Genomic DNA, 19,971 nt, shown 5'->3' with positions numbered 1-19,971 from the left:
GACTGTTTGCGTCTATAATGACAAAACGCTTGGAAAACATAATCCCGGAACTAATTGACTCAGATCAAACAGGCTTTGTAAAAAATAGACAAACACAGGACAATGTAAGACGAGCATTACACCTTATTGACAATATGAGAAAAAGCGACAAAGAATCAGTAGTTATAAGCCCGGACGCCGAGAAGGCATTTGATTCAGTTCGATGGGATTACTTATATCTGGTCCTCAAACGGTTCGGCTTTAACTCCCAGGTTATAGGATGTTTGAAATCTTTATACTGCTCACCTACAGCCCGAATCAAAATAAATGGGAATCTATACAAACCCGTTTCACTCGAAAGAGGATGCAGACAGGGATGCCCCCTCAGTCCTGCTCTCTTTGCCTTGTTTATGGAGCCTCTGATTCAGGCGGTCAGAGAGGACAATGATGGGCATCTCTATTGGAGAAGATCAACACAAGATTTGTGCATATGCAGATGATATTCTTATGACACTTACCTGTCCTGAGACAAGCCTTATGAAAGTACTGTCCATTTTAAAAAAAGTTGGTTCATAGTCTGGCTACAGACTAAATCTACATAAAACACAGACCCTTACATTCAACTACAAACCTGCAGAGATAATTTCCAGGAAATGTCAATTTAAATGGAAAAATAACACGATTAAATATTTAGGTGTCCAGATACCTAAAGACTCAACCTCCATCTATGACAACAATTATACCCCCATTACAGCAGACATTAAAGCAGACTTAAACAGGTAGTCATGAGCATGTACAACAGAATAGAAGCAGTAAAGATGAACATATTACCTAGGCTGCTCTTTCTCTTTCAATCATTGCCGGTGGAAATACCTCTTAAGCAGTTTAATGAATGGAATAGAATGATTTCATCTTTTATTTGGGGAAGAAAAAAACCAAGGATAAAATTTCAAACTTTACAGCTTCCGAAGGACAGAGGCAGGATGGCTCTGCCCTGCCTAGAAGATTATTATAGAGCAGCACAAATACGTTACCTAATTTGTTGGTGTGACCCCACCTATGAGGCCAAATGGAAGACTATAGAACTAAACCTAATAGAAATACCTCTCCCCTCATTAATAGGAGACATAAACCTTCTAAATAATTATTTGAAAAAACTCCCTTCCTGGGTAACAGTTCCATTGAACATCTGGAAAAAAATACTCAAAGACAGAGAATTTGAACAAAACGCACGAATACTTCGCTGGATAACACATGACACAGAGTTCATACCTGCTAAACTAGACAATAGATTTAAATACTGGAAAAACTCGGGAATTAATTCATTTTCAATAATAACAAATAATAAAGGATTAATGACCTTCCAACAAATTAGAAGTTCCTTTAACCTGGAGAAGTAGGATTTCTTCAGATACCTTCAACTGAGACATTACTATAACAAAAACATTAAGTGGACAACAGAGAGAGGATTAAACGTGATTAAAATATTTATGGCGGTACAGAAAGGTAATCCCATCAGAAAACCGATCTCCAAAATGTATACGTCTCTGCAGCTAGAAAGAGGTCACTCCTCAACTTATGTTAAAAAAAGATGGGAAAGAGAAACTAATGTAAAGATAACTGAGGAGGACTGGCTCAACATTTGTAGAACACAGTCGACCAGTTCAAGCTCAGGTCTGTGGAGAGAATTTACTTGGAAAAATATCCTAAGATTTTTTATTACTCCCAAGATCAAAAGTTCCCAGACTAACAGACCTGAGCTTGGTTACTGCTGGAGGATGTGTGGCAATACATCTGCGGGATATTTCCATATTTTTTGGGAGTGTCCTGCGCTTTCACTGTTTTGGGGAAATGTGATAAAAGAAATCAGACCAATTCTAGGCTCAGATATAAACTGCTCTTTCAGTCTTATGTATCTAGGGAATTTACCAACAAACATGAAGAAACAAGATAGGTACTTAATACAAATTCTACTAGCTAGTTGCAAAAAAGCAATAACTAGAAAATGGCTCAGTAAGGAGCCTCCAACTATTTCAGAATGCAAAGAGATCATTGGGGAGATTTATATTATGGAGCGTCTGACCTTCTCTCTGAGATATGCCAGTGCTAAGTTTGAGAGGTACTGGGAACCTTGGAAATCTCACATGAATCTAAGATAGTGAAAATACTTGTTCTGTCCTGTACAGATGTTTTATTCTATAACTTTGTAAAACTGATATATTTTTTCTGCGACTGCCAAGGATGTTGATGAATACGACGGACAAATTAATGTGTCCCTGAGGCTCAGCTTTTGATTACACTTTAGAAATGACCAAATTCATGAAGTAATATATGTTGAACATGTACCGACCCTGTTATCCCCACTGTTATATATATATGTTTGTTGTTTGTTCCATGTAAAAATAAGTAATGATAAAAAGAAAGTTGAAAAAAAAACACAAGTAGAAGTTCACTTACATAAGTAAGTGAAATGGCAGAAATTTCAAACAAAATTTAGTGTGCAAGATTCGACTGACAGGAAGCCAGAGGAAGACATTCAGATGTAGAAGGATGTCCTTCCAAGAAGAACGCTATCAGTAGTTTAAGTAAGTGCCCCTACATGACGTCTGTTACATGCTCTAGTGATGATGATCAGAAAATCATTGCCTCATTTTCTGTTTAATAAGCACACTGTTTTCGGTTAAGTGTACCCAGGCCTATCACCAGCACTAAAAATAAATTAGTACTTTGTAAGTGGTCAAAAAAAAAAAAACTACAACCAAAGTTACCATATTGATACCTAAGTGAAGGATGTCTCTGTTCTTGGTATAGTAGAGGTTGGCATACAAATTTTTATTCTGTATTCTATATTCTTATTTATATTGTTGTTTTCACATGTTCATTATGTCTGTCTGTCTCCAGTTAGGTTTTGCTGACCTCAACATTGCAGAGTTTGCTGGTTCAGGCTCCACAGTTCACTGCTGCATCCTGGAGGGCTATGACACCAAAAACACTCGACAGGACAACTCTATCCTCAAGGCAGGGCAAACACACACACACACACACACACACTGCACTGATCAGCACTGAGGTTTAGTAACGTCTTTGTTTTTCTATAGGTAACAATTGGGATGGCTCTTCTATCTGGGGATCCCTGCTTTAAAACGTGAGTCCTTCTTTGTCCTAGGTTTTCAAAGTTTGATGCTGTTACCAATCCTTGAAAAGAAAACAAGAGAGAGGTCTTTTGGGCTGCTACTTTCTTAGCTGGCAAATCTGTTGATGAACCAGCCTGGAAAACAGGTTGTGTTTCTGATATCAAAGTTGGTTGGGGGTCACTCCTTTCTTCTTTGGTAGACACAAGGTTTTCACAGTTTGACACTGTTGAACTGTAATTTGTCAACATCAAAGATGATGGAGGAGAATAGATCTATAGTCACGCAGAAATCATAAGCAATACACCAGACAGGGTGAATTATTATATATATATTATATATTTTACAAATTTCCATTGTAACTTCATTAACAGATGTAAATGGCTGAAACAACAGTCAACAGCACATCGTTGTTTAGCACTGTGTCTCTTTAATGGAACAAAAACGGCATGTCTTTTGCTCAAATCAGAGCTTATGTCATTCTTTTATGCCCAGTTTGTTACCAGTCCTTCGAGGGAAAATGGAGAGGTTTTTGGTGTGCTGCTTCCTATTGTCTGCTTTGTACAGGCCACATTAAGGCAGAGAGCTGGCAGTTGAACAGCTGAATTGGACCCTCAGGGGTCCAGGAGAGAAAAGGGACAACAATGGAGTTCTGCTTTTATTGACCCAACGATGTCAGGGGTCATGTGCCATGTATTGACCAATAGTGGCCTAAAGGCTGGGTCCAGGGGTGCTTTTAGCATGTAGGTGTGGACTCTGGAAAACTGAATTCAGAAAAGGAGCCCTTTGTTCAAAAGACAAAGAAACATATCATTCCTACAATTTTGGTGGACAGCATCTCTTGACTGAAGCTTTAAGGGACACCAAAGGTCCATCAGGTAACGCAGATGATCTGTAAAACATGACAGATTCAGTGTTACTTGTTGACAAATACATAGCAATATTACAGTATAACCACAAAGGTAGTAATTATGTAGGTAGTTACAGAACAAGGTATGAGGTATAAATTGAATACAGTGAATATCATATGGACAAGATATATACAGTATGAGCAGTGGTATAAATATGAATACACTATAGGTGAGATATATACAGTATGGACACGAAATGTTACACTGGAACTGCATGAACAGAGTCAGACTAGTATTATTAACACTGATGCCTAGTATACACTGGAAGACTTTGAACTGACTGTCAGTTTCAAAATATAATTTGATAGTTGATCGATCAGAGTAATGATTAATTACATCCATCCCTGATGTGCCATTATTCAATAATGATCTGAATGGTCCCAAAGACACTTTGCAATATTTAGCTTGCTTTGTGGTCTCTCTTAACTTGCTGTTGTACTACATTATCTACTGATGCTAATGTTACATTGGTGAGAGTTGCTGATCCAAGTAGCTGGTCATGTTGCATACTTCATTAAGGTGTGTACAGAAGATGTCAGAAGACTAATCAAAGTGAAATGGCTTATCCACAAAGTCTTATACACGTCTTTTCTTCTATCTGTCGAGCTTTTACTTTGTATTCGGGATGCAGTAGGAGCCCAACGAATAGTTTAGAGCAACCATATAAATGCCACAAACAGTGATGTACGCTATTCAAATGTACCTTTCGGGGATGAACCTAGAAAGGTACTTGTAACTGCTCTCACTGTGGCAGGGAACCATAAATGGTTTCAGAAAGTCAGGGTTTCTCTTTGGCAACCGCTGCTTTGAATTGAGGGGATTGTCTCCACTACCATTTGGCAGGGGCTTCTGGAGTCCTCAAATACACAGTATTCCTGGCTTTTGGTGAAAGACTGGAGCGTTAACCCCTGCTATTCAGAGTTTCCCAATACATTGTAAAAATGGACTGACTTGTGAACGCCTCTACAAAGAAACATGCACCTTCCTCTTTCTTTACTGAGTTGGTTTCAAATTAGGCTTAATATCTACAGTTTCTCTCGATTGTCAGTCAGTATTACAAGATTACCAGTTCAACATCACTTCAGCCTATGGTGATTACTCTAGATGCTAGCCACGTTAGCCACACAACACGCTAACGCCAAGTCAAACAGGCTAACCTACAAAATAAACAGTAAAACAACATAAAGCTTAAAGCTTCCAAGTCTGAAGTTGGGTCATGGACAGCTCAATCTATCCCGTTACCAGTCCTCTTTAAGGAAGCAGTTTGGATAAAGCACACACAGTTTTTCAATGGTTGTCAGGACATTTCTGTCCCATATCCATCCAAAATGAAGTAAACCTACTCTTCCTCAAATGGTGGGAGGGTGTGTTTTGTTGGTTTTTGCAGCCAACAATAGAACCATTGGTGTGCTACCATTGATATCTTCATATTACCTTGAACCAGCTTTAGTAAGCAAAAAACAATGGTGAGGTGGATTCATGTTTTCTGTGGGTGGGAAACCCATGAATGTATAAAAATAACTGGATAAAATGTTGGAAGCTGGGCTCTGGGCGCATGACGCTAAAAAAGTTCAACTCCCCGGGTGTAAAAGCACATGTGGATCTTCCACTATGTTGGGCCTATAGAGCATTTGTACTAGCCACTCAAGCCTGTAAAGCTGGCTAGCCCTCAGCTAATTTGAATGGGGGATAAAATGATTTAATTGTGCGGCTCTTCTAGAACTTCCAAATGTCATCAGACTGAATGGATCGAATTCTGATGATGAAACAAGACATTTTGCGGGGGTTGTGACTCTCAAAAAAAATTCATCCGCAGATTTACAGATGTCTCTTTTACAATTTAAGTCAATGGAAAAAAGTATTTTTAATTACACTGTTTGGCCACAATGTAAATTTTCCTTCAAAGCCTGGCACACTTCCTGGAGGCTTGCGTCAGCCTGCTGAAAGATATCCTAAAGTGAATATCTAACTTTGTGGTGTCTTTGTGCAAACTCCCTGCCTCACATCTCTCTCTCCATGCCCCCCATTCAACTCTCCGGTGTCCCCCTTGGAGGGCATACTTCACAGTTTGAAAACCTCATCTCTTTCTTTGCTCAGACTGACGCACACAAAAGTGAATGCGACTGTAGGGAGTTTTCATAATATTCATTATGTTTTGTGCATGTGTTTTCATCATCAGGCCTCCTAGCACAGCCAAATCTGTTACCATTGGGGATGAGGACCCCACACTGCAGCTTGACTGTAAGGGTGAGAGCACCGATGCCATAATGCAGCCACTAGGAAGCCTAATGGAGGGTTCTCGCACATTTAAACCCAGACAGTCATCAGTACATAGCTCAGGTAACTGCTCAGAACCATTGTTCCCTGTGTCTTCTCTAGACAACTTGTGCTGAAATGTAATTCAGTAATTAATTGTTACAACTTGGCTTTTATTTTGATTGTTTTTCTATCAGTAATGAGATCTAGGAACATTGTAGACAGACGGGCAATTTATCCAGATTGTCTAAACCAGGTCAACCAGAAAGTGATTGCACCTGAATAAATAAATAAATAAATAAATAAATAAATAAATATTTTGTAATGAGGATAGTTTCAAAATAAGTTTTCATACCTGGTTCACTTACGACCTGTGTTGGCAGTGCACCCAGATATAAAAATGATAAAAAGTTGTAATAAAATGATATTATCCTTTAATGCAAGCTTGGAAACTTGATGATGGTAAATCTAACATACACTCTTGAATGTCTTTTGGAAATAATTATAGGGTAAAGATGATTATTCTGTTTTTTTGATTGTTAACAAACCATGAAAAGACAAAAACCAACAATGTGTAAGTTTGTCACAGGGATTCTTTCTGGTTTATGTCGGGTCAGAGACATTTCTTGCATGTTTTTTTCCCACAGCAAAAAAAAAGTTAGCAAGGGGTTTCAAACTGAGTACCAAAGTTACCAGATGGCACCCAAAGTTACGGCTAATTAATTATGAAATAGTAAAAATCATTTAGAGATTGTTGAAAATGGTACAATTTTATGTGTATGTATGTGTATATATATATATATATATATATATATATATACACACACACACACACACACACACACACACACACATGCGCCACATACAACAAACAGCAAGTGATAATCACTGATCCTGTAGTTATGTGCCAGTGTGTGTTTGCTGTGTATATTCTGCAGGGCTGCCTGAGGAGGGAGAGAATGTGTCCACCCCAGATGAGGTCTTTCACACTGGTCATTTCTGCAGCTCCAGCCATGCCAGCCAGCATAGCAAGTTCTCAGGTCAGAGACAGAGAGTTTCCCCAGTACAAAAAGGTTTCCACAAGTGGGTGGCCAGCACAAACAAATGTTATTGCATGTAAAAGAATTATTGACGTAGGTGGAAGTACCTGGTGCTCATGTGGTTAATTCATTATAATGAACATGTCCAATGATTTCATCAGTACAAGAACAGACATATGTTTTCCTCACCACTGTGCTGCTCTGAATTTCAGCGAAGTGGAAATGTGAAAGACTGTCCCTAAAATGAGTGAGTGATGAAGTTACACCACTGGTGACCACTGAAGACTTTTACATCAAGGCCTATTTACTATAACTAATATGAGTGTCATTTGGAACAGAAACGCTTTCTTTTTTCTTGCTGCTTTTGTTGGCTTAAAAAAAGGAAAATTGCTTTTGCTGTTATTTAGCTTTTTTACTGTTTCTATGCTGTGCACTTATCTCGTGGTAGCATGCAGATTCAAAGAAAGAAAGGATTTTTTAACATTAAACATTTTAGAGAATTTGAAAAAAAGCAAAAGTACTGTTAATCAGAGACAGTGATGACTAACAGACTGTTAAGAATGTATGAGCAGGGTTTATACATGGTCTTAAAAGTTTGGTCTTTCTCTGCGTCTGGTGTAAACCCAGCGTTAAGAGGGTGACCATCTGCACACCGAATGCATCCTCTAACCTTGACACTAGAGAACAGGGGGATTTGTTGTTCCTTTGGCAACAGGCCAGCAATCATTTTTGCCTGGCTGGCAAACAAAAAATAGATTCATAGATGATCTATAGAAAGGAAGGCAATACTGCACAACCCACAGAAAAGAAATGTATATGATGGGGGAGTTGGCACTTGCGAGCGAGCGTGTCTTGGCAGGACAGTCATAAGGAGCTGAACTAGTGATATGCCTGATTCTGAATCGGTTTATTAAATGGAGAACCAACCTACCAACCAACCAGCCTACCTACCTACCTACCTGAGATAATGCTATCTCAAGACGCATAAGAGCAGGTCTAGACTAAACTCTGTAATTAAGAGAGAGACCCAACGATTCAATTCAAGAATTCAAAATGATCAGGTATTAGGCAACAGTGGCAGGACAAACTCACTGTAACGCTACATTGTTTGAATAAAAATGTCTTGCCCGATCCTTTCTTCTTTTCTTCACCTAGTTTCTTCTCTCTCCTCTCCTCTCCTCTCATGTCCTCCAGGCACAGCTCACTCTCGCTGCTCTAGTCTGACTGACCTCAGTCACCATAGGAATGCCTCCTCCAGCAGCAGCATCTCCTGTTTGTTCGGTCATCCCTCCCAGGTGCCCTCCTCCAGCCCCACCAAGCCAACTCCCATCAAACCAGAGAGACCTCCTCCTCCCTCTGCAGCAGTCTTCATGTCCAACAGATCCTCTAGGTAGATCCACACACACCTGCACTTTTGACAAAACACTCCTGCCCCTGTATTTTTTCCACATCACTGTCTGATAGGTGTGAGAGTCGGCATAAGTTGATCTCACTGTGAGGCATGTCTGGACTCCACCACAATGATAGCAGTCTAGGGTTGAATTTCAGGCATGTGTAAATTTACATACCAGAAGTTCTTCAGGAATTCATCCCACTCTGCATGTGAATGCTCCAGAGCATTCACACTATATGTTCTTCTACTGAAATATTTTGCCGCGCTTCTCCTCCCACACCGTTTAAGGTATCAACGTCATTCAAACTGCTAAATGTGCAGCTCAATCGGGGAGAATCGGGAGAACAGGGTGCCAAACTGCACGGTGCTGGGCTGTGAGCACAGGTCTCATTAGAGGACATCGGGCCCTCATGCCACCCTCATGGAGTTTGTTTCTGACAGTTTGGTCAAAAACATGCACACAAGTAGCCCGCTGGAGGTCATTTTGTAGGGTGCTAGTGCTCCCCCTGTTCGTCCTCACACAAAGGAGTAGTTACCGGTCCTGCTGCTGGGTTGATGCCTTTTTACAGCCCGTCCAGCTCTGATATCCCTCACTGACTTCGCATTATACTGTGATGATTAAGTGTTCCCTTAATTTGAGCAGTGTACTTCCACTTATAATAAGGGATGAAACAAGGTTGCTCCCTCTCCCTCATTTCTTGTCATTGGTATCTCTATGTCTCTCTTGCTTAAGTCCAGACCAGGGCCTTCAGATCAACATACACTGCTCAAAAAAAGGAAGGGAACACTTAAATTACACATCAGATCCAGATTAACTAAATATTCAAGTTCAAAATCTTTCCTGTTCATTGTGTAATTCCTTGAGAACAAAGTGATATCATAATGAACAATGGAAACCAAAACCACCAACTGACTGAGGGCTGGATTCAAAATCACACAGAAAATCAAAGTAAAAAATTGAAAGCACAGGCTGATCCAACTTGCGTGAATTTCATTTCATCTAAGTATCACATCCATTCACACACTGACAAGTTGGGGTTCAGTGTCTTGCCCAAGGACATGCTGACTCATATTGAACTATAGTGTGAATGCTCTGGAGCTATATGTTCTTCTACTGAAATATTTTGCCGCGCTTCTCCTCCCACACCGTTTAAGGTATGAATGTCATTCAAACTGCTAAATGTGCAGCTCAATCAGGAATCAAGTGTTATGACTTTTCTCATTCATAGCATTCATAGTTTCCATAATATTTAATATGAAATTTTTGCTCGTGGTGCGTTATGAGTCTATGGAGGTGAATAGGGAGAATCGTCGGAATTTCCATTTGCGCTAAAGTGGTGACGTCATCGCTAGAGCGTGGAGGAGCGGAAAAATCACATGAAGCTTTTGTCTTTAACTCCCTGCTGTGTCCGAACCGTTTTACCCACAGTCACAGTTTATCATCACTCAAAATGTAGCTTAAGTCTTTGGACACGCAGTCATGTGGCTCAGAACACGCAGCGCATCCCACGAGCCTCGGAGCGACGGGAACACCGACCGACTGCCTGCTTGAGAGGAGGGAGGGAGAGAGAAACACTTCTCTTACCTGCTAGTGTCGCGTGTTCGTTTTTTTCGATGAAGGACAGGCAACTTCTCTCATTTAAGGTGTTTTATTTTCTGTGTGAATAAGTATTGAGTTTGACCAAGGACTCAGTCTGAGCTCTGAAAACCACAGTCAGTAAGCTGTTAGTCTGTAGCCAACAATCCTGAACCCAATGAGGGTATAAAACTAACTCACTTTCAGTTTTCTAATTGGGCCTGTTAGTGCCTGATAAGCCTGATAGTGATCCAGCCTGGCAGCAGAGAGAGTAGGTGTTAAATTACCTTGGCTGCACTTATTTTGTCTTCACTGTCTTTAAATCTGTCTTTTAACCCAATTGTTACACACTATCTTAAAATATGGTCCAAGATGAGAAAACAGTTTGGATGGCAAAGTAATTCTCTTGTTACTCCTCTGTCCCCCAACCACTTTTTCCCTCTATAACTGAGATGTTATTTGAGTTGTGGAGGAGTAATGGTATTAAAACTATAAAAGCTCATTACATTGTGACTGTGTTGCATTCCAGCTGCGAAGTGGCTGCTGCAGCTGAGCGAGCCCACTCTAGTTAATGCTTCAAATTAAACCACAAGTACAGCTGCGTGTTTCAGAAGCATCCCACAAGCGGCTCACTGATTTTTCACATGTTGATCACGTCATCGACACATTGACAACATGTGATCTCAGACATCAATTTCACATCATTCAGAGCCATTTGGCCACTTGTCCAGTTTGAACGGGTGAGTTTCAAATTTCCCGTTGGTTACTAGGGGGTGTCTACCACTATTCAACATGCAACATGCTTTTGCTCTTTGTTCCTCTGCGACTATCCATCCATCCATCCATCGTCTATACCGCTTATCCGTCAGGGTCGCGGGGGAGCTGGAGCCAATCCCAGTTGACTTCGGACGAGAGGCGGGGTACACCCTGGACTGGTTGCCAGCCAATCACAGGGCCGACATATAGAGACAGACAAACACTCACTCTCACACTCACACCTACGGCCAATTTAGAGTCACCAATTAACCTAATGTGCATGTCTTTGGATTGTGGGAGTACCCGGAGAGAATCCATGCTAGCATGGGGAGAACATGCAAACTCCTGTGTTTCCAATAAAAGTAAAATATTTGGATAGTAGTTATCTGATAAAATTGACACCAAAATCGACACCATACCTCATAGTCATGTTGACATCATACCAGCAAAATTATATCTGCCACTGCAGTTTCAATGTCTGTGCCTGTAGCTCTGCAGCATTTGTGTGGACAGAATCCCTTCACAACAAGGCTTTTATTTGATGGCCATTTTTAAAGGTAAACTCAATGTAGACAGGTAGGCTGGCTGGCAGACAGAGGTGGAGCAGCACTGCAGCAGCCATTCTGTCTACATCAGGGGTGTCCAAAGTCCGGCCCGCGGGCCAAATGCAGCCCGTGTTCAAATTTCCTGCGGCCCGCAGCTTCTGTCATAAAATCAATAATATGCGGCCGCCAGCACTGTTGACCACAGTATAAAATACAGTGTACAAAAAACTATTTATTTTACCAGAAGATGGCAGCAGACCTGTGGCCACACTCTCGCCGCGGGAAACTTTGACCCTCGTCACAAGGGTCAAAGGGCAATGTCAAAATGGCGACTGTAAATAAAAAAAGGAAAGTTGACAGCAAGGGCCGCCGCTTTCAAGACAAATGGAAATTGGAGTATTTTTTCACCGAAATACAAAACAACTGTGTCTGCCTAATTTGCCAGGAGACTGTGTCTGTTTTCAAGGAGTTCAACATCAAGAGGCACTACCAGACGAAACACGCTAACTACGACAAGCTAACCGGGAACGAACGTAGCGCAAAATTGAAGCAACTGGAAGCTGCTTCGACGGCACAGCAGTGCTTTTTTACAAGAGCCCGTGAATCGAATGAAAATGCCACAAAGGCAAGTTATGAGGTGGCAACGCTGATTGCCAAGCACTGCAAACCCTTTACTGAGGGTGAATTCATTAAAGACTGCATGATGAAAATTGTGGAGAAAATTTGTCCTGAGAAAAGGCAATCGTTTGGCAATGTTTGCCTGGCCCGTAACACTGTGGTACGGAGAACTGAAGATGTTTCATCTGACATTAAATCTGACATTTGATCTGAGTCTAAAATTGAAATAATGAAAAACACTGCCTTTCTCCTTTTTGATCACGAGTAATACAGGGATTCATATACCCCTCAATGTTTTGTACTATTGTATAATATAACTGGTAGTAGGATACTTTTAAACCGACAATTCAGTAAGAAAACAGTCTTCTTCAGAGCGTCATCTGGCGTGTGATGATGCTCTGAGGAAGACTGCAGATGCAGTCGAAACATGTCGACAAAGTAAAGCCATGCTTTCTTACTTAATTGTCGGTTTTAAAGTAACGTTATCAAATGAACATTATCCAATAGTAACTGTTAGTGTTATTTTCCTGTTCACATGTTTGAATTTAGAAGTTCATAGTGAGCATTTCATAGTGAATAATATGTAATGTTTCAAATGTGTTTCAAAATGTTGAAATTCAACATCAAAATGTTTCAAAAAGATGTTTTTTTCCAGACAGACTTTTACCTTTTGTATGTGGTCTTCAAATATGAAAGGCAGAGTGATTTTGGTAAAACTTTAGATTTGTTTTCTGTGTTAAGACATGAAAAATATGCCATTTGCAATAAAAAAAATTTCATGAAATATTTCATTTGCATTTAATGTTAATGGTTCAAAAAATGTCAGGCTGAATGGTTGGCCCCCCACGCATTTTCACCTCCCAAATATGGCCACCTCCAAAAGTTTGGACACCCCTGGTCTACATGGACACCACATGCGTGCAACCTATAGCAGTTCAGGAAAGTAGCACTAAATTATGATGTATCTATTGTTCAGCAATACTAAATAAACAGCCAAGCTAGCAGCTCTGTGACGCTGTACATAGGCAAATAAAGAGCTTTCAGATAATGCCAACATCCTGACATGGCTACAATGATAATACGGCTGTGTTGATGTTTAATAGTTGTTAGTTGGTGTTTTAAATGGTTAGTTCACTGATCAAGGCAGCGAACTCCAATTTAGGCTGGAGGCTTGAAGTGAGAGAACAGCTTTTCTTCCATTAGAAAGGATTGTCTGACGGCATGTAAAGTGGTGAAAATATTCCAAGAATAGCGTAAAATAGGTTTTTCTACTGACCCAATCCACAGCAGTACATTGCTTAGTGTTTGTGCTGGGACTCCTTTCCGCTCTAAAAACTAATTTAAAAATGAAAAAAAAAAAGGAATGAACCTATCTTGATTCTGAAATGTTATTTTGACTAAATGTAAATAGGAACTAGAAATTGCAATTTCTGGAGAAATTGCAGTGTGGATGCTCTCTGCTGCCACCACCATAATGCTCCACTCCTGTCATGTTGAAATGTTGTTCTAATGTTGCCCTGTTCTTTTTACCGCGCGAACGCTGGAATGTCCGACTGTCCCTGAACGCCCCTGTGTTAGAGATTACAGAGATTGACACACCTCTGAAAATGCAGGTTTTACTCAAACCGGTCCAGTCACAGCCATAAAGTGTAGACCGGTGGACATAAGAGATTCTCCTGAACACGTAGATGTAAGCTAAGGCCTCTATCTTGTGAAATGAGCGCTTGCTAGCAGGTAAAAGAAGTTTTTCTCTCTCCCTCCCTCCTCTGTCATTTTAAAATGGCAGTCAATGAACCGTTCGGTCGGTGCTCCCGTCGCCCCGAGGCTCGTGGGACGCGCTGCGTGTTTCTGTGTGTTCTGAGCCACATGACTGCGTGTCCAAAGACTTAAACTACATTTTGAGTGATAAACTGTGACTGTGGGATGAAATGAAATTCACACAAGTTGGATCAGCCTGTGCTTTCAATTTTTTACTTTGATTTTCTGTGTGATTTTGAATCCAGTCCTCAGTCAGTTGGTGGTTTTGGTTTCCATTGGTCATTATGATATCACTTTGTTCTCAAGGAATTACACAATGAACAGGAAAGATTTTAATCTGGATCTGATGTGTAATTTAAGTGTTCCCTTCCTTTTTTTGAGCAGTGTATGTTGATCTGAAGGCCCTGGTCTGGACTTAAGCAAGAGAGACATATGATAACTTAACCCACGAGATGATTTTTTCACCAACCCAAAACCTCACAGAACCCAAAACAGAGAATAACTCTTGTAGAGGTGAAACCATCAGGTCTTGGTGTTTTGGAACACTTTTTGCCTGATAAGTTTTATCTTGCACATCTATAGCAAGAATATTCAGTTTATTAAGAATATCATTAGGTATACAATTTAAGTAGTTTTAAGCAAACATTACTCTTTATTCCTTGGAGGAAGTGGAGTATTGGTTGGAGAATACTTTCTCCTGTGGATTACATTTCTGGCAGCAGGACAGTGTATGTGGGATTGAGTCACTCCAGTGTGTGCCCATGGTAATTGAAGAAGCATGTCACCCAGTGCAACACTGATGTGTTTTTGATAGTTTTGGGACAACAGTGGAGTTCTGTGTCACAGAGGAAGAAGATACATACAGTGCGGCTTTGAATACACACACTGTACCGGTTCGTAGGATGCATGCATTGTTTGCTCTGTTTTTTTAATGAGATTTGTTGAAAATAAGAAAAATTTAATTTTGCAGAATGTTGCTGTGTTTCAGATATTAACCTTTTCTCTGTTGGTGATTGTCTTGTCCAACAACAGGAGGAAGAAGGACACTGTGGAGAGGCAGCCCAGCTGTGTGGCTGACACCCGCATTGATGCAGATGACATTGTGGAGAAGATTGTCCAGAGTCAGAACTTTTCTGACAGGAGCAACAATGAAGGTAGGAATTTCAGTTTGGGGGTTTTAGTACAACATTTGTGTATCACAGTGGTACCCTTCTCTTATGGTATACTTTTTTTCCTTCAGACAGCAACCTGAGACTGTTTGTCAGGAAAGATGGGACCACCACCCTGAGCGGGACACAGCTTGCCAATAGGTATTCCGTTTTGCATGCATTTAGTGTTTTTTAACCAATCCAGTTTAGTCTAAACTGTCATGTGTTTCTGTGTTTTCCCAGAGAAACACTTGGTATTTTTGAGCCGGTGGTCATCGAGACCCACTGAGAGATATATCAACACATCAGCCTCATCAACCAGTTAACGGTTTTGTAACATCTGATTGTCTGTCATATGTATGTATTTGCAAACTTGCCTTCAGTGCACGCACCTTGAAACAACACTACTATGAAGATATTGAGCCTTTCAAGTGTCATGTGGTGGGAGATGATGATTACTGTGTGCTATCAAATAGTGGAATAGTTCCTTACGTTTACCTGAAATGAAAATAATTTCCTTCGGGATCAATAAAGTTAATCTTATCTTATCTTATCTTATGAAAGATTAATCAGAAATTTGTACTCTGGAATAAATGTCAAGTTACTTTAGCAGCAAGACCTGAAGTTATAACTGATCTGTGACTGTAACTGATAAGTGTGCTAAATTTCAATAAGTCGTTGATTTATACAGTAATCCTATTCGTACAGGGATATACCGTGTACATTACTGAACAAGGGGCCAGTCTGAAACACACCTTATGAAACTTTGACCATTGCTAAGGGCAAAACAATACTTGAACAGCAAAGACCATTACATTGTGGGAATTGTAGTGCAACACTGAAATAATGGGGTGTTCAGGAGGGCCTCGTCAACTTGTAAAACTGAACATTTCTGAGTTGGCATTAACATTGACATGGTCAACTGACAAAATGCAGAACAGTATATACCATTGGTAAAGTCAGATACTGAAACTCATCGTTCTACTTTATACATGCTGGACAACTGCAAACAGTTTATCAGGTTATTATCCATATAAACTGGAGGTATTTAACCCTTGTATGGTGTTTGGGTTTGTGGACCCGATTTCATCCGTTTTTATGTTCTTTATCAAAAGAAAAACTATACGATTAATCATCTTTTCAAACTCAGACTCATCAATATGAGCCAAGGCCAATGAGTCTGAGTTTGAAAAAATAATTAATCGTATAGTTTTTCTTTTGATAAAAAAATGAAAACGGGTCCCACAGACCCGAACACCATACAAGGGTTAAACTTGTAACAGCCTACATCATGTTTAGGCTACTAACAGGAACAAACAGTAGAGTTTTTATCTGGTGTCCAGACTTACCTGGTGGCGTACTTCCTACAGCGGCTTGACCATATAAGTCAAACACATTATAAATCAAATTTTATAATGCAATGATTTTTTCACTTTATGAGTTGACGAAGAACCACTAAATGCAGCACAAAAAGCTCTTAATGACACATCCAAAGGATTTTAATGAGGACACATGTCCTCTAGATAGAATCAATATCAGCTTCGAACTGGAATTGAATTGAATTGAATTGAATGCTATTTGATCACTAAATATGTACTTATTGTATTGTTTTGCATGGGTAGAGGATTGTTGTTGAAACCACTAAAAGGGAACAGGGTTCGCATGGTAATCTAAAAAGAAAGTTAATTTGTTCTGCTTTAGAATGTCATTGTTCTTTTCCATGTTTCATTACAGTGCTATTGTTACAGGGCAAAATGTAATTTGGTACATCAGTCAAAGAGACAGCACCAAGCCTGTGTTCATATGGCTGGCCATATGAAACTGTCCACTCTCTGCACTTACTCAGTACTCATATTGTAAGTAATTTGAATGCTCTTGTACGAGTATGAGAATAAGAATGAATGTTATAATATTTTGTGGTTATGTACTTGCTTGCTGATATTAGGGCCAGAGGCTCAAGAACATGGAGGACTCAAATGCAGGACACCAGGTTTAGCCAGGTTTTAATGATACACGAGATTAGACAATACTTTCCAAATACAAGGCAAAAGTGTAGCAATACTTTCCTTTGATAGACGGACCACATGAACGCTCAAGACAAGACAAGACAATCTGGCACAGGACAAAGGGAGACGCAGACTACCATGGGATCTTTGACCGGTTTTATTTTATTGGCATGAAATGTAGGGTGGATCTCGAGTGACCTGGGTAGACGTAGACGGACGGAAACCAGGTTAATTATTCTGTCAATGGAAAAAGGACCCACAAACCTTGGGGTGAGCTTCGGAGAATGGACGTGGAGGGGAAGGTCCTTAGTAGATAGCCAAACCCCTTGGCCGATGTGATACGTGGGTGCAGGCCTGCACCGGCGATCAGCAGTCGTCTTCATCCGTTCCTGGTTTCGTAGTAGAACCCGACGAGCCGCTGCCCAGACCCGCCGACAGCGTCTCACCACTGCATGCGCCAACGGAACTGTGACCTCCCCCTCGTTGGCCTGAAACAATGGGGGCTGATAGCCGTAAGCACACTGGAAGGGCGAGAGTCCTGTAGCTGAGGTGGGGAGAGTGTTATGTGCATATTCCACCCATATCAGGTGGTCGCTCCAGGTAGTCTGGTTCTGAGAGACCAGACAGCGTAAACATGTCTCAAGTTCTTGATTCAGGCGCTCCGTCTGGCCATTAGATTGTGGATGGTAGCCAGACGACAGGCTGACAGTGGCCCCCAGTAAACGGCAAAACTCTTTCCAGAATCCTGCCATGAACTGGGGACCCCGGTCCGAAACAATGTCTGTGGGTAGTCCATGAATTCGAAAAACATGGTGCATCATGATTTCTGCTGTCTGTTTAGCAGACGGCAGCTTGGGTAAGGCAATAAAATGAGTCATTTTCGAAAAACAGTCCACCACCGTCAAAACTGTAGTGTTACCTTTAGAGGGTGGTAAACCGGTGACAAAGTCCACAGAGAGGTGCGACCAGGGGCGTTCAGGGACTGGCAGCGGATGTAACAGTCCCATCTGTGCTTGTCTACAGGGCTGGTTTTAGGCATAGGCCATATAGGCGGTCACCTAGAGCGCCAGCTGCTGGAGGGGCGCTGCCGGTAATAATTTGCAATCAGGGCGGGGCAGACAATCACAAAGGCGGGAAAACACACAAGGGCAGGAAGTGACAGACGAGACTAGGCACAAGTGAACTTGACTAACTTAACAGACACGACGAGACATAACAGCTGAGTTTTTTTTAGACCTTTTTAGTCACAATGCAAGGTCCACATTAAGTACGCACAGATTAGCCTAACCCAGAGTGCTAGTATGTTATGAGCAGGAGAGGCTTAAAAACATATATTGAATGCTGCATTGCAGCAGACTGAAAAGCTTAAATACTTGGAACTACATTAATAGTAAATGCAGAACAGTCTGTAAACACAGCATTGACATTTATTACATTATAAAGTTGTTAGGGCTAACATGTTCGGATGTTGCAGACACAGAGCAACATTAGCATTCATTTGTAGCCAGCTGTCTTGCTACCTTGCTATGCAGGTAGTGTACAGTCGGTTTATCAGTGTCGTTTAGCTGAAAATTGCTGCTGGAAAAGGGGTTTATAGGACCAAAAGAATGTGCTAAAAGAGGCTCAAAACTCTGTAGAGCTGAGGGGAACTGCAGAGTTAGTGATAATTCACTGTAGAGTTGTCTACAAGTGACCAATTTAACATCACACATAGTTGTTGATCCATAGTTTTAAGAAATAACTGATGCTGGATCAGTACTAAAAGATATTTTGTCAGTCAGACAACTTAATTTAACTATCATTGAGAGGCTCAGATTAGTGGAACTGACAAGAAGAATACTAACCTATTCGCTTCTGCCCTGCCTACATTCTGACCTCACACTGCCTGCACAGTACTTACCAAAGAGTCTAGCCATAGCCAGACAATGCATTATGTAGTTTTCAGCAGTTTTGATTTCATGAAGGTGCTGCAATATACCTTATGAATGTAAATTAGTAGATTAACAACAACCCTATTTGCATATCATAGCTGAATAGGTTGAGTGAACTCTGGCCCTACAATGCTAACAGTGATACTGGAGGCCTGGTGTTGGCTACAGTAGCGTCAGACCCACAGCTGCAGCAGTACAAAGCCCCTGTTGTACCAGGACTGACTCTCTACAATAAACAGATCCCGACCGCAGGGGACTGATTTGTGTGTTGTGTGTATCACCAGTATGTGTGTGCTAATATCTTTGTTGATACTGTACTGTATGTGTAAAAGTGCCAGTGTATACATACAAGCCATGCATGGTTGACTGATGTGAAAGGATGTACATCAGATACTGGAAAGTTTCCTCTTTGTTTTTGCTGGTGAATACTGGGTAAATACTGCATAACTATCAGGATTAATTTTACACAAATACTGGCAAACACAGGATACAAGGGATAACAACTGCTGTTTAATGTGTCATTAAAAACATCTGTATCCTTTAAACAAATGTATTATTCTCTCTGTCTCCTCCAATAGCAGTCCATATTTATCACTTATGGTAAAAATATCTATCTATCAATCAATCACTCAATCTTTATATAGCGCCTATTCATAACAGCGTTTTATCAAGACGCTTTCCATAAAGAGCAGCTCAGACCAAACTCTTTAATTAAGAGAGAGACCGAACGATTCAGGAATTCAAAATTAAGTATTCAAGAAACCCCAAGTAACCATTTTCCTTTTAGGATTAACAGATTTGTACAGAATTGTATGTAAAAGCTAATATTTTAGCTGAAAGAATGAATAGCTAATAAATGAATATTAATACATTCAGAGGCTGTTGATGAGCTGTCACTGAAGTTACTGATGCTCTGTAGATGG

General features: G+C 40.6%; 1 protein-coding gene across 1 annotated transcript in view; it reads left to right on the top strand.

The window, feature by feature from the left end:
- LOC139219029 (early estrogen-induced gene 1 protein-like) overlaps positions 1 to 15,592 on the top strand; it is a 33,227-nt gene extending 17,635 nt beyond the window's left edge. Inside the window, exons 4-11 of the mRNA XM_070850803.1 lie at positions 2,881 to 2,997; positions 3,078 to 3,124; positions 6,201 to 6,361; positions 7,216 to 7,317; positions 8,512 to 8,707; positions 14,996 to 15,117; positions 15,204 to 15,273; positions 15,355 to 15,592. Coding sequence (XP_070706904.1) covers positions 2,881 to 2,997; positions 3,078 to 3,124; positions 6,201 to 6,361; positions 7,216 to 7,317; positions 8,512 to 8,707; positions 14,996 to 15,117; positions 15,204 to 15,273; positions 15,355 to 15,400 — 861 coding nt within the window. The 3' untranslated portion in view covers positions 15,401 to 15,592. The remainder of the gene's footprint in view (positions 1 to 2,880; positions 2,998 to 3,077; positions 3,125 to 6,200; positions 6,362 to 7,215; positions 7,318 to 8,511; positions 8,708 to 14,995; positions 15,118 to 15,203; positions 15,274 to 15,354) is intronic.
- The last annotated feature ends 4,379 nt before the right edge of the window (positions 15,593 to 19,971 follow it).

This window comes from Pempheris klunzingeri, chromosome 19, assembly GCF_042242105.1.
Source record: "Pempheris klunzingeri isolate RE-2024b chromosome 19, fPemKlu1.hap1, whole genome shotgun sequence".
Taxonomy (NCBI): domain Eukaryota; kingdom Metazoa; phylum Chordata; class Actinopteri; order Acropomatiformes; family Pempheridae; genus Pempheris; species Pempheris klunzingeri.
The sequence above is the reverse complement of the archived record's forward strand: the minus strand, read 5'-3'. Positions and strand labels throughout refer to the sequence as shown.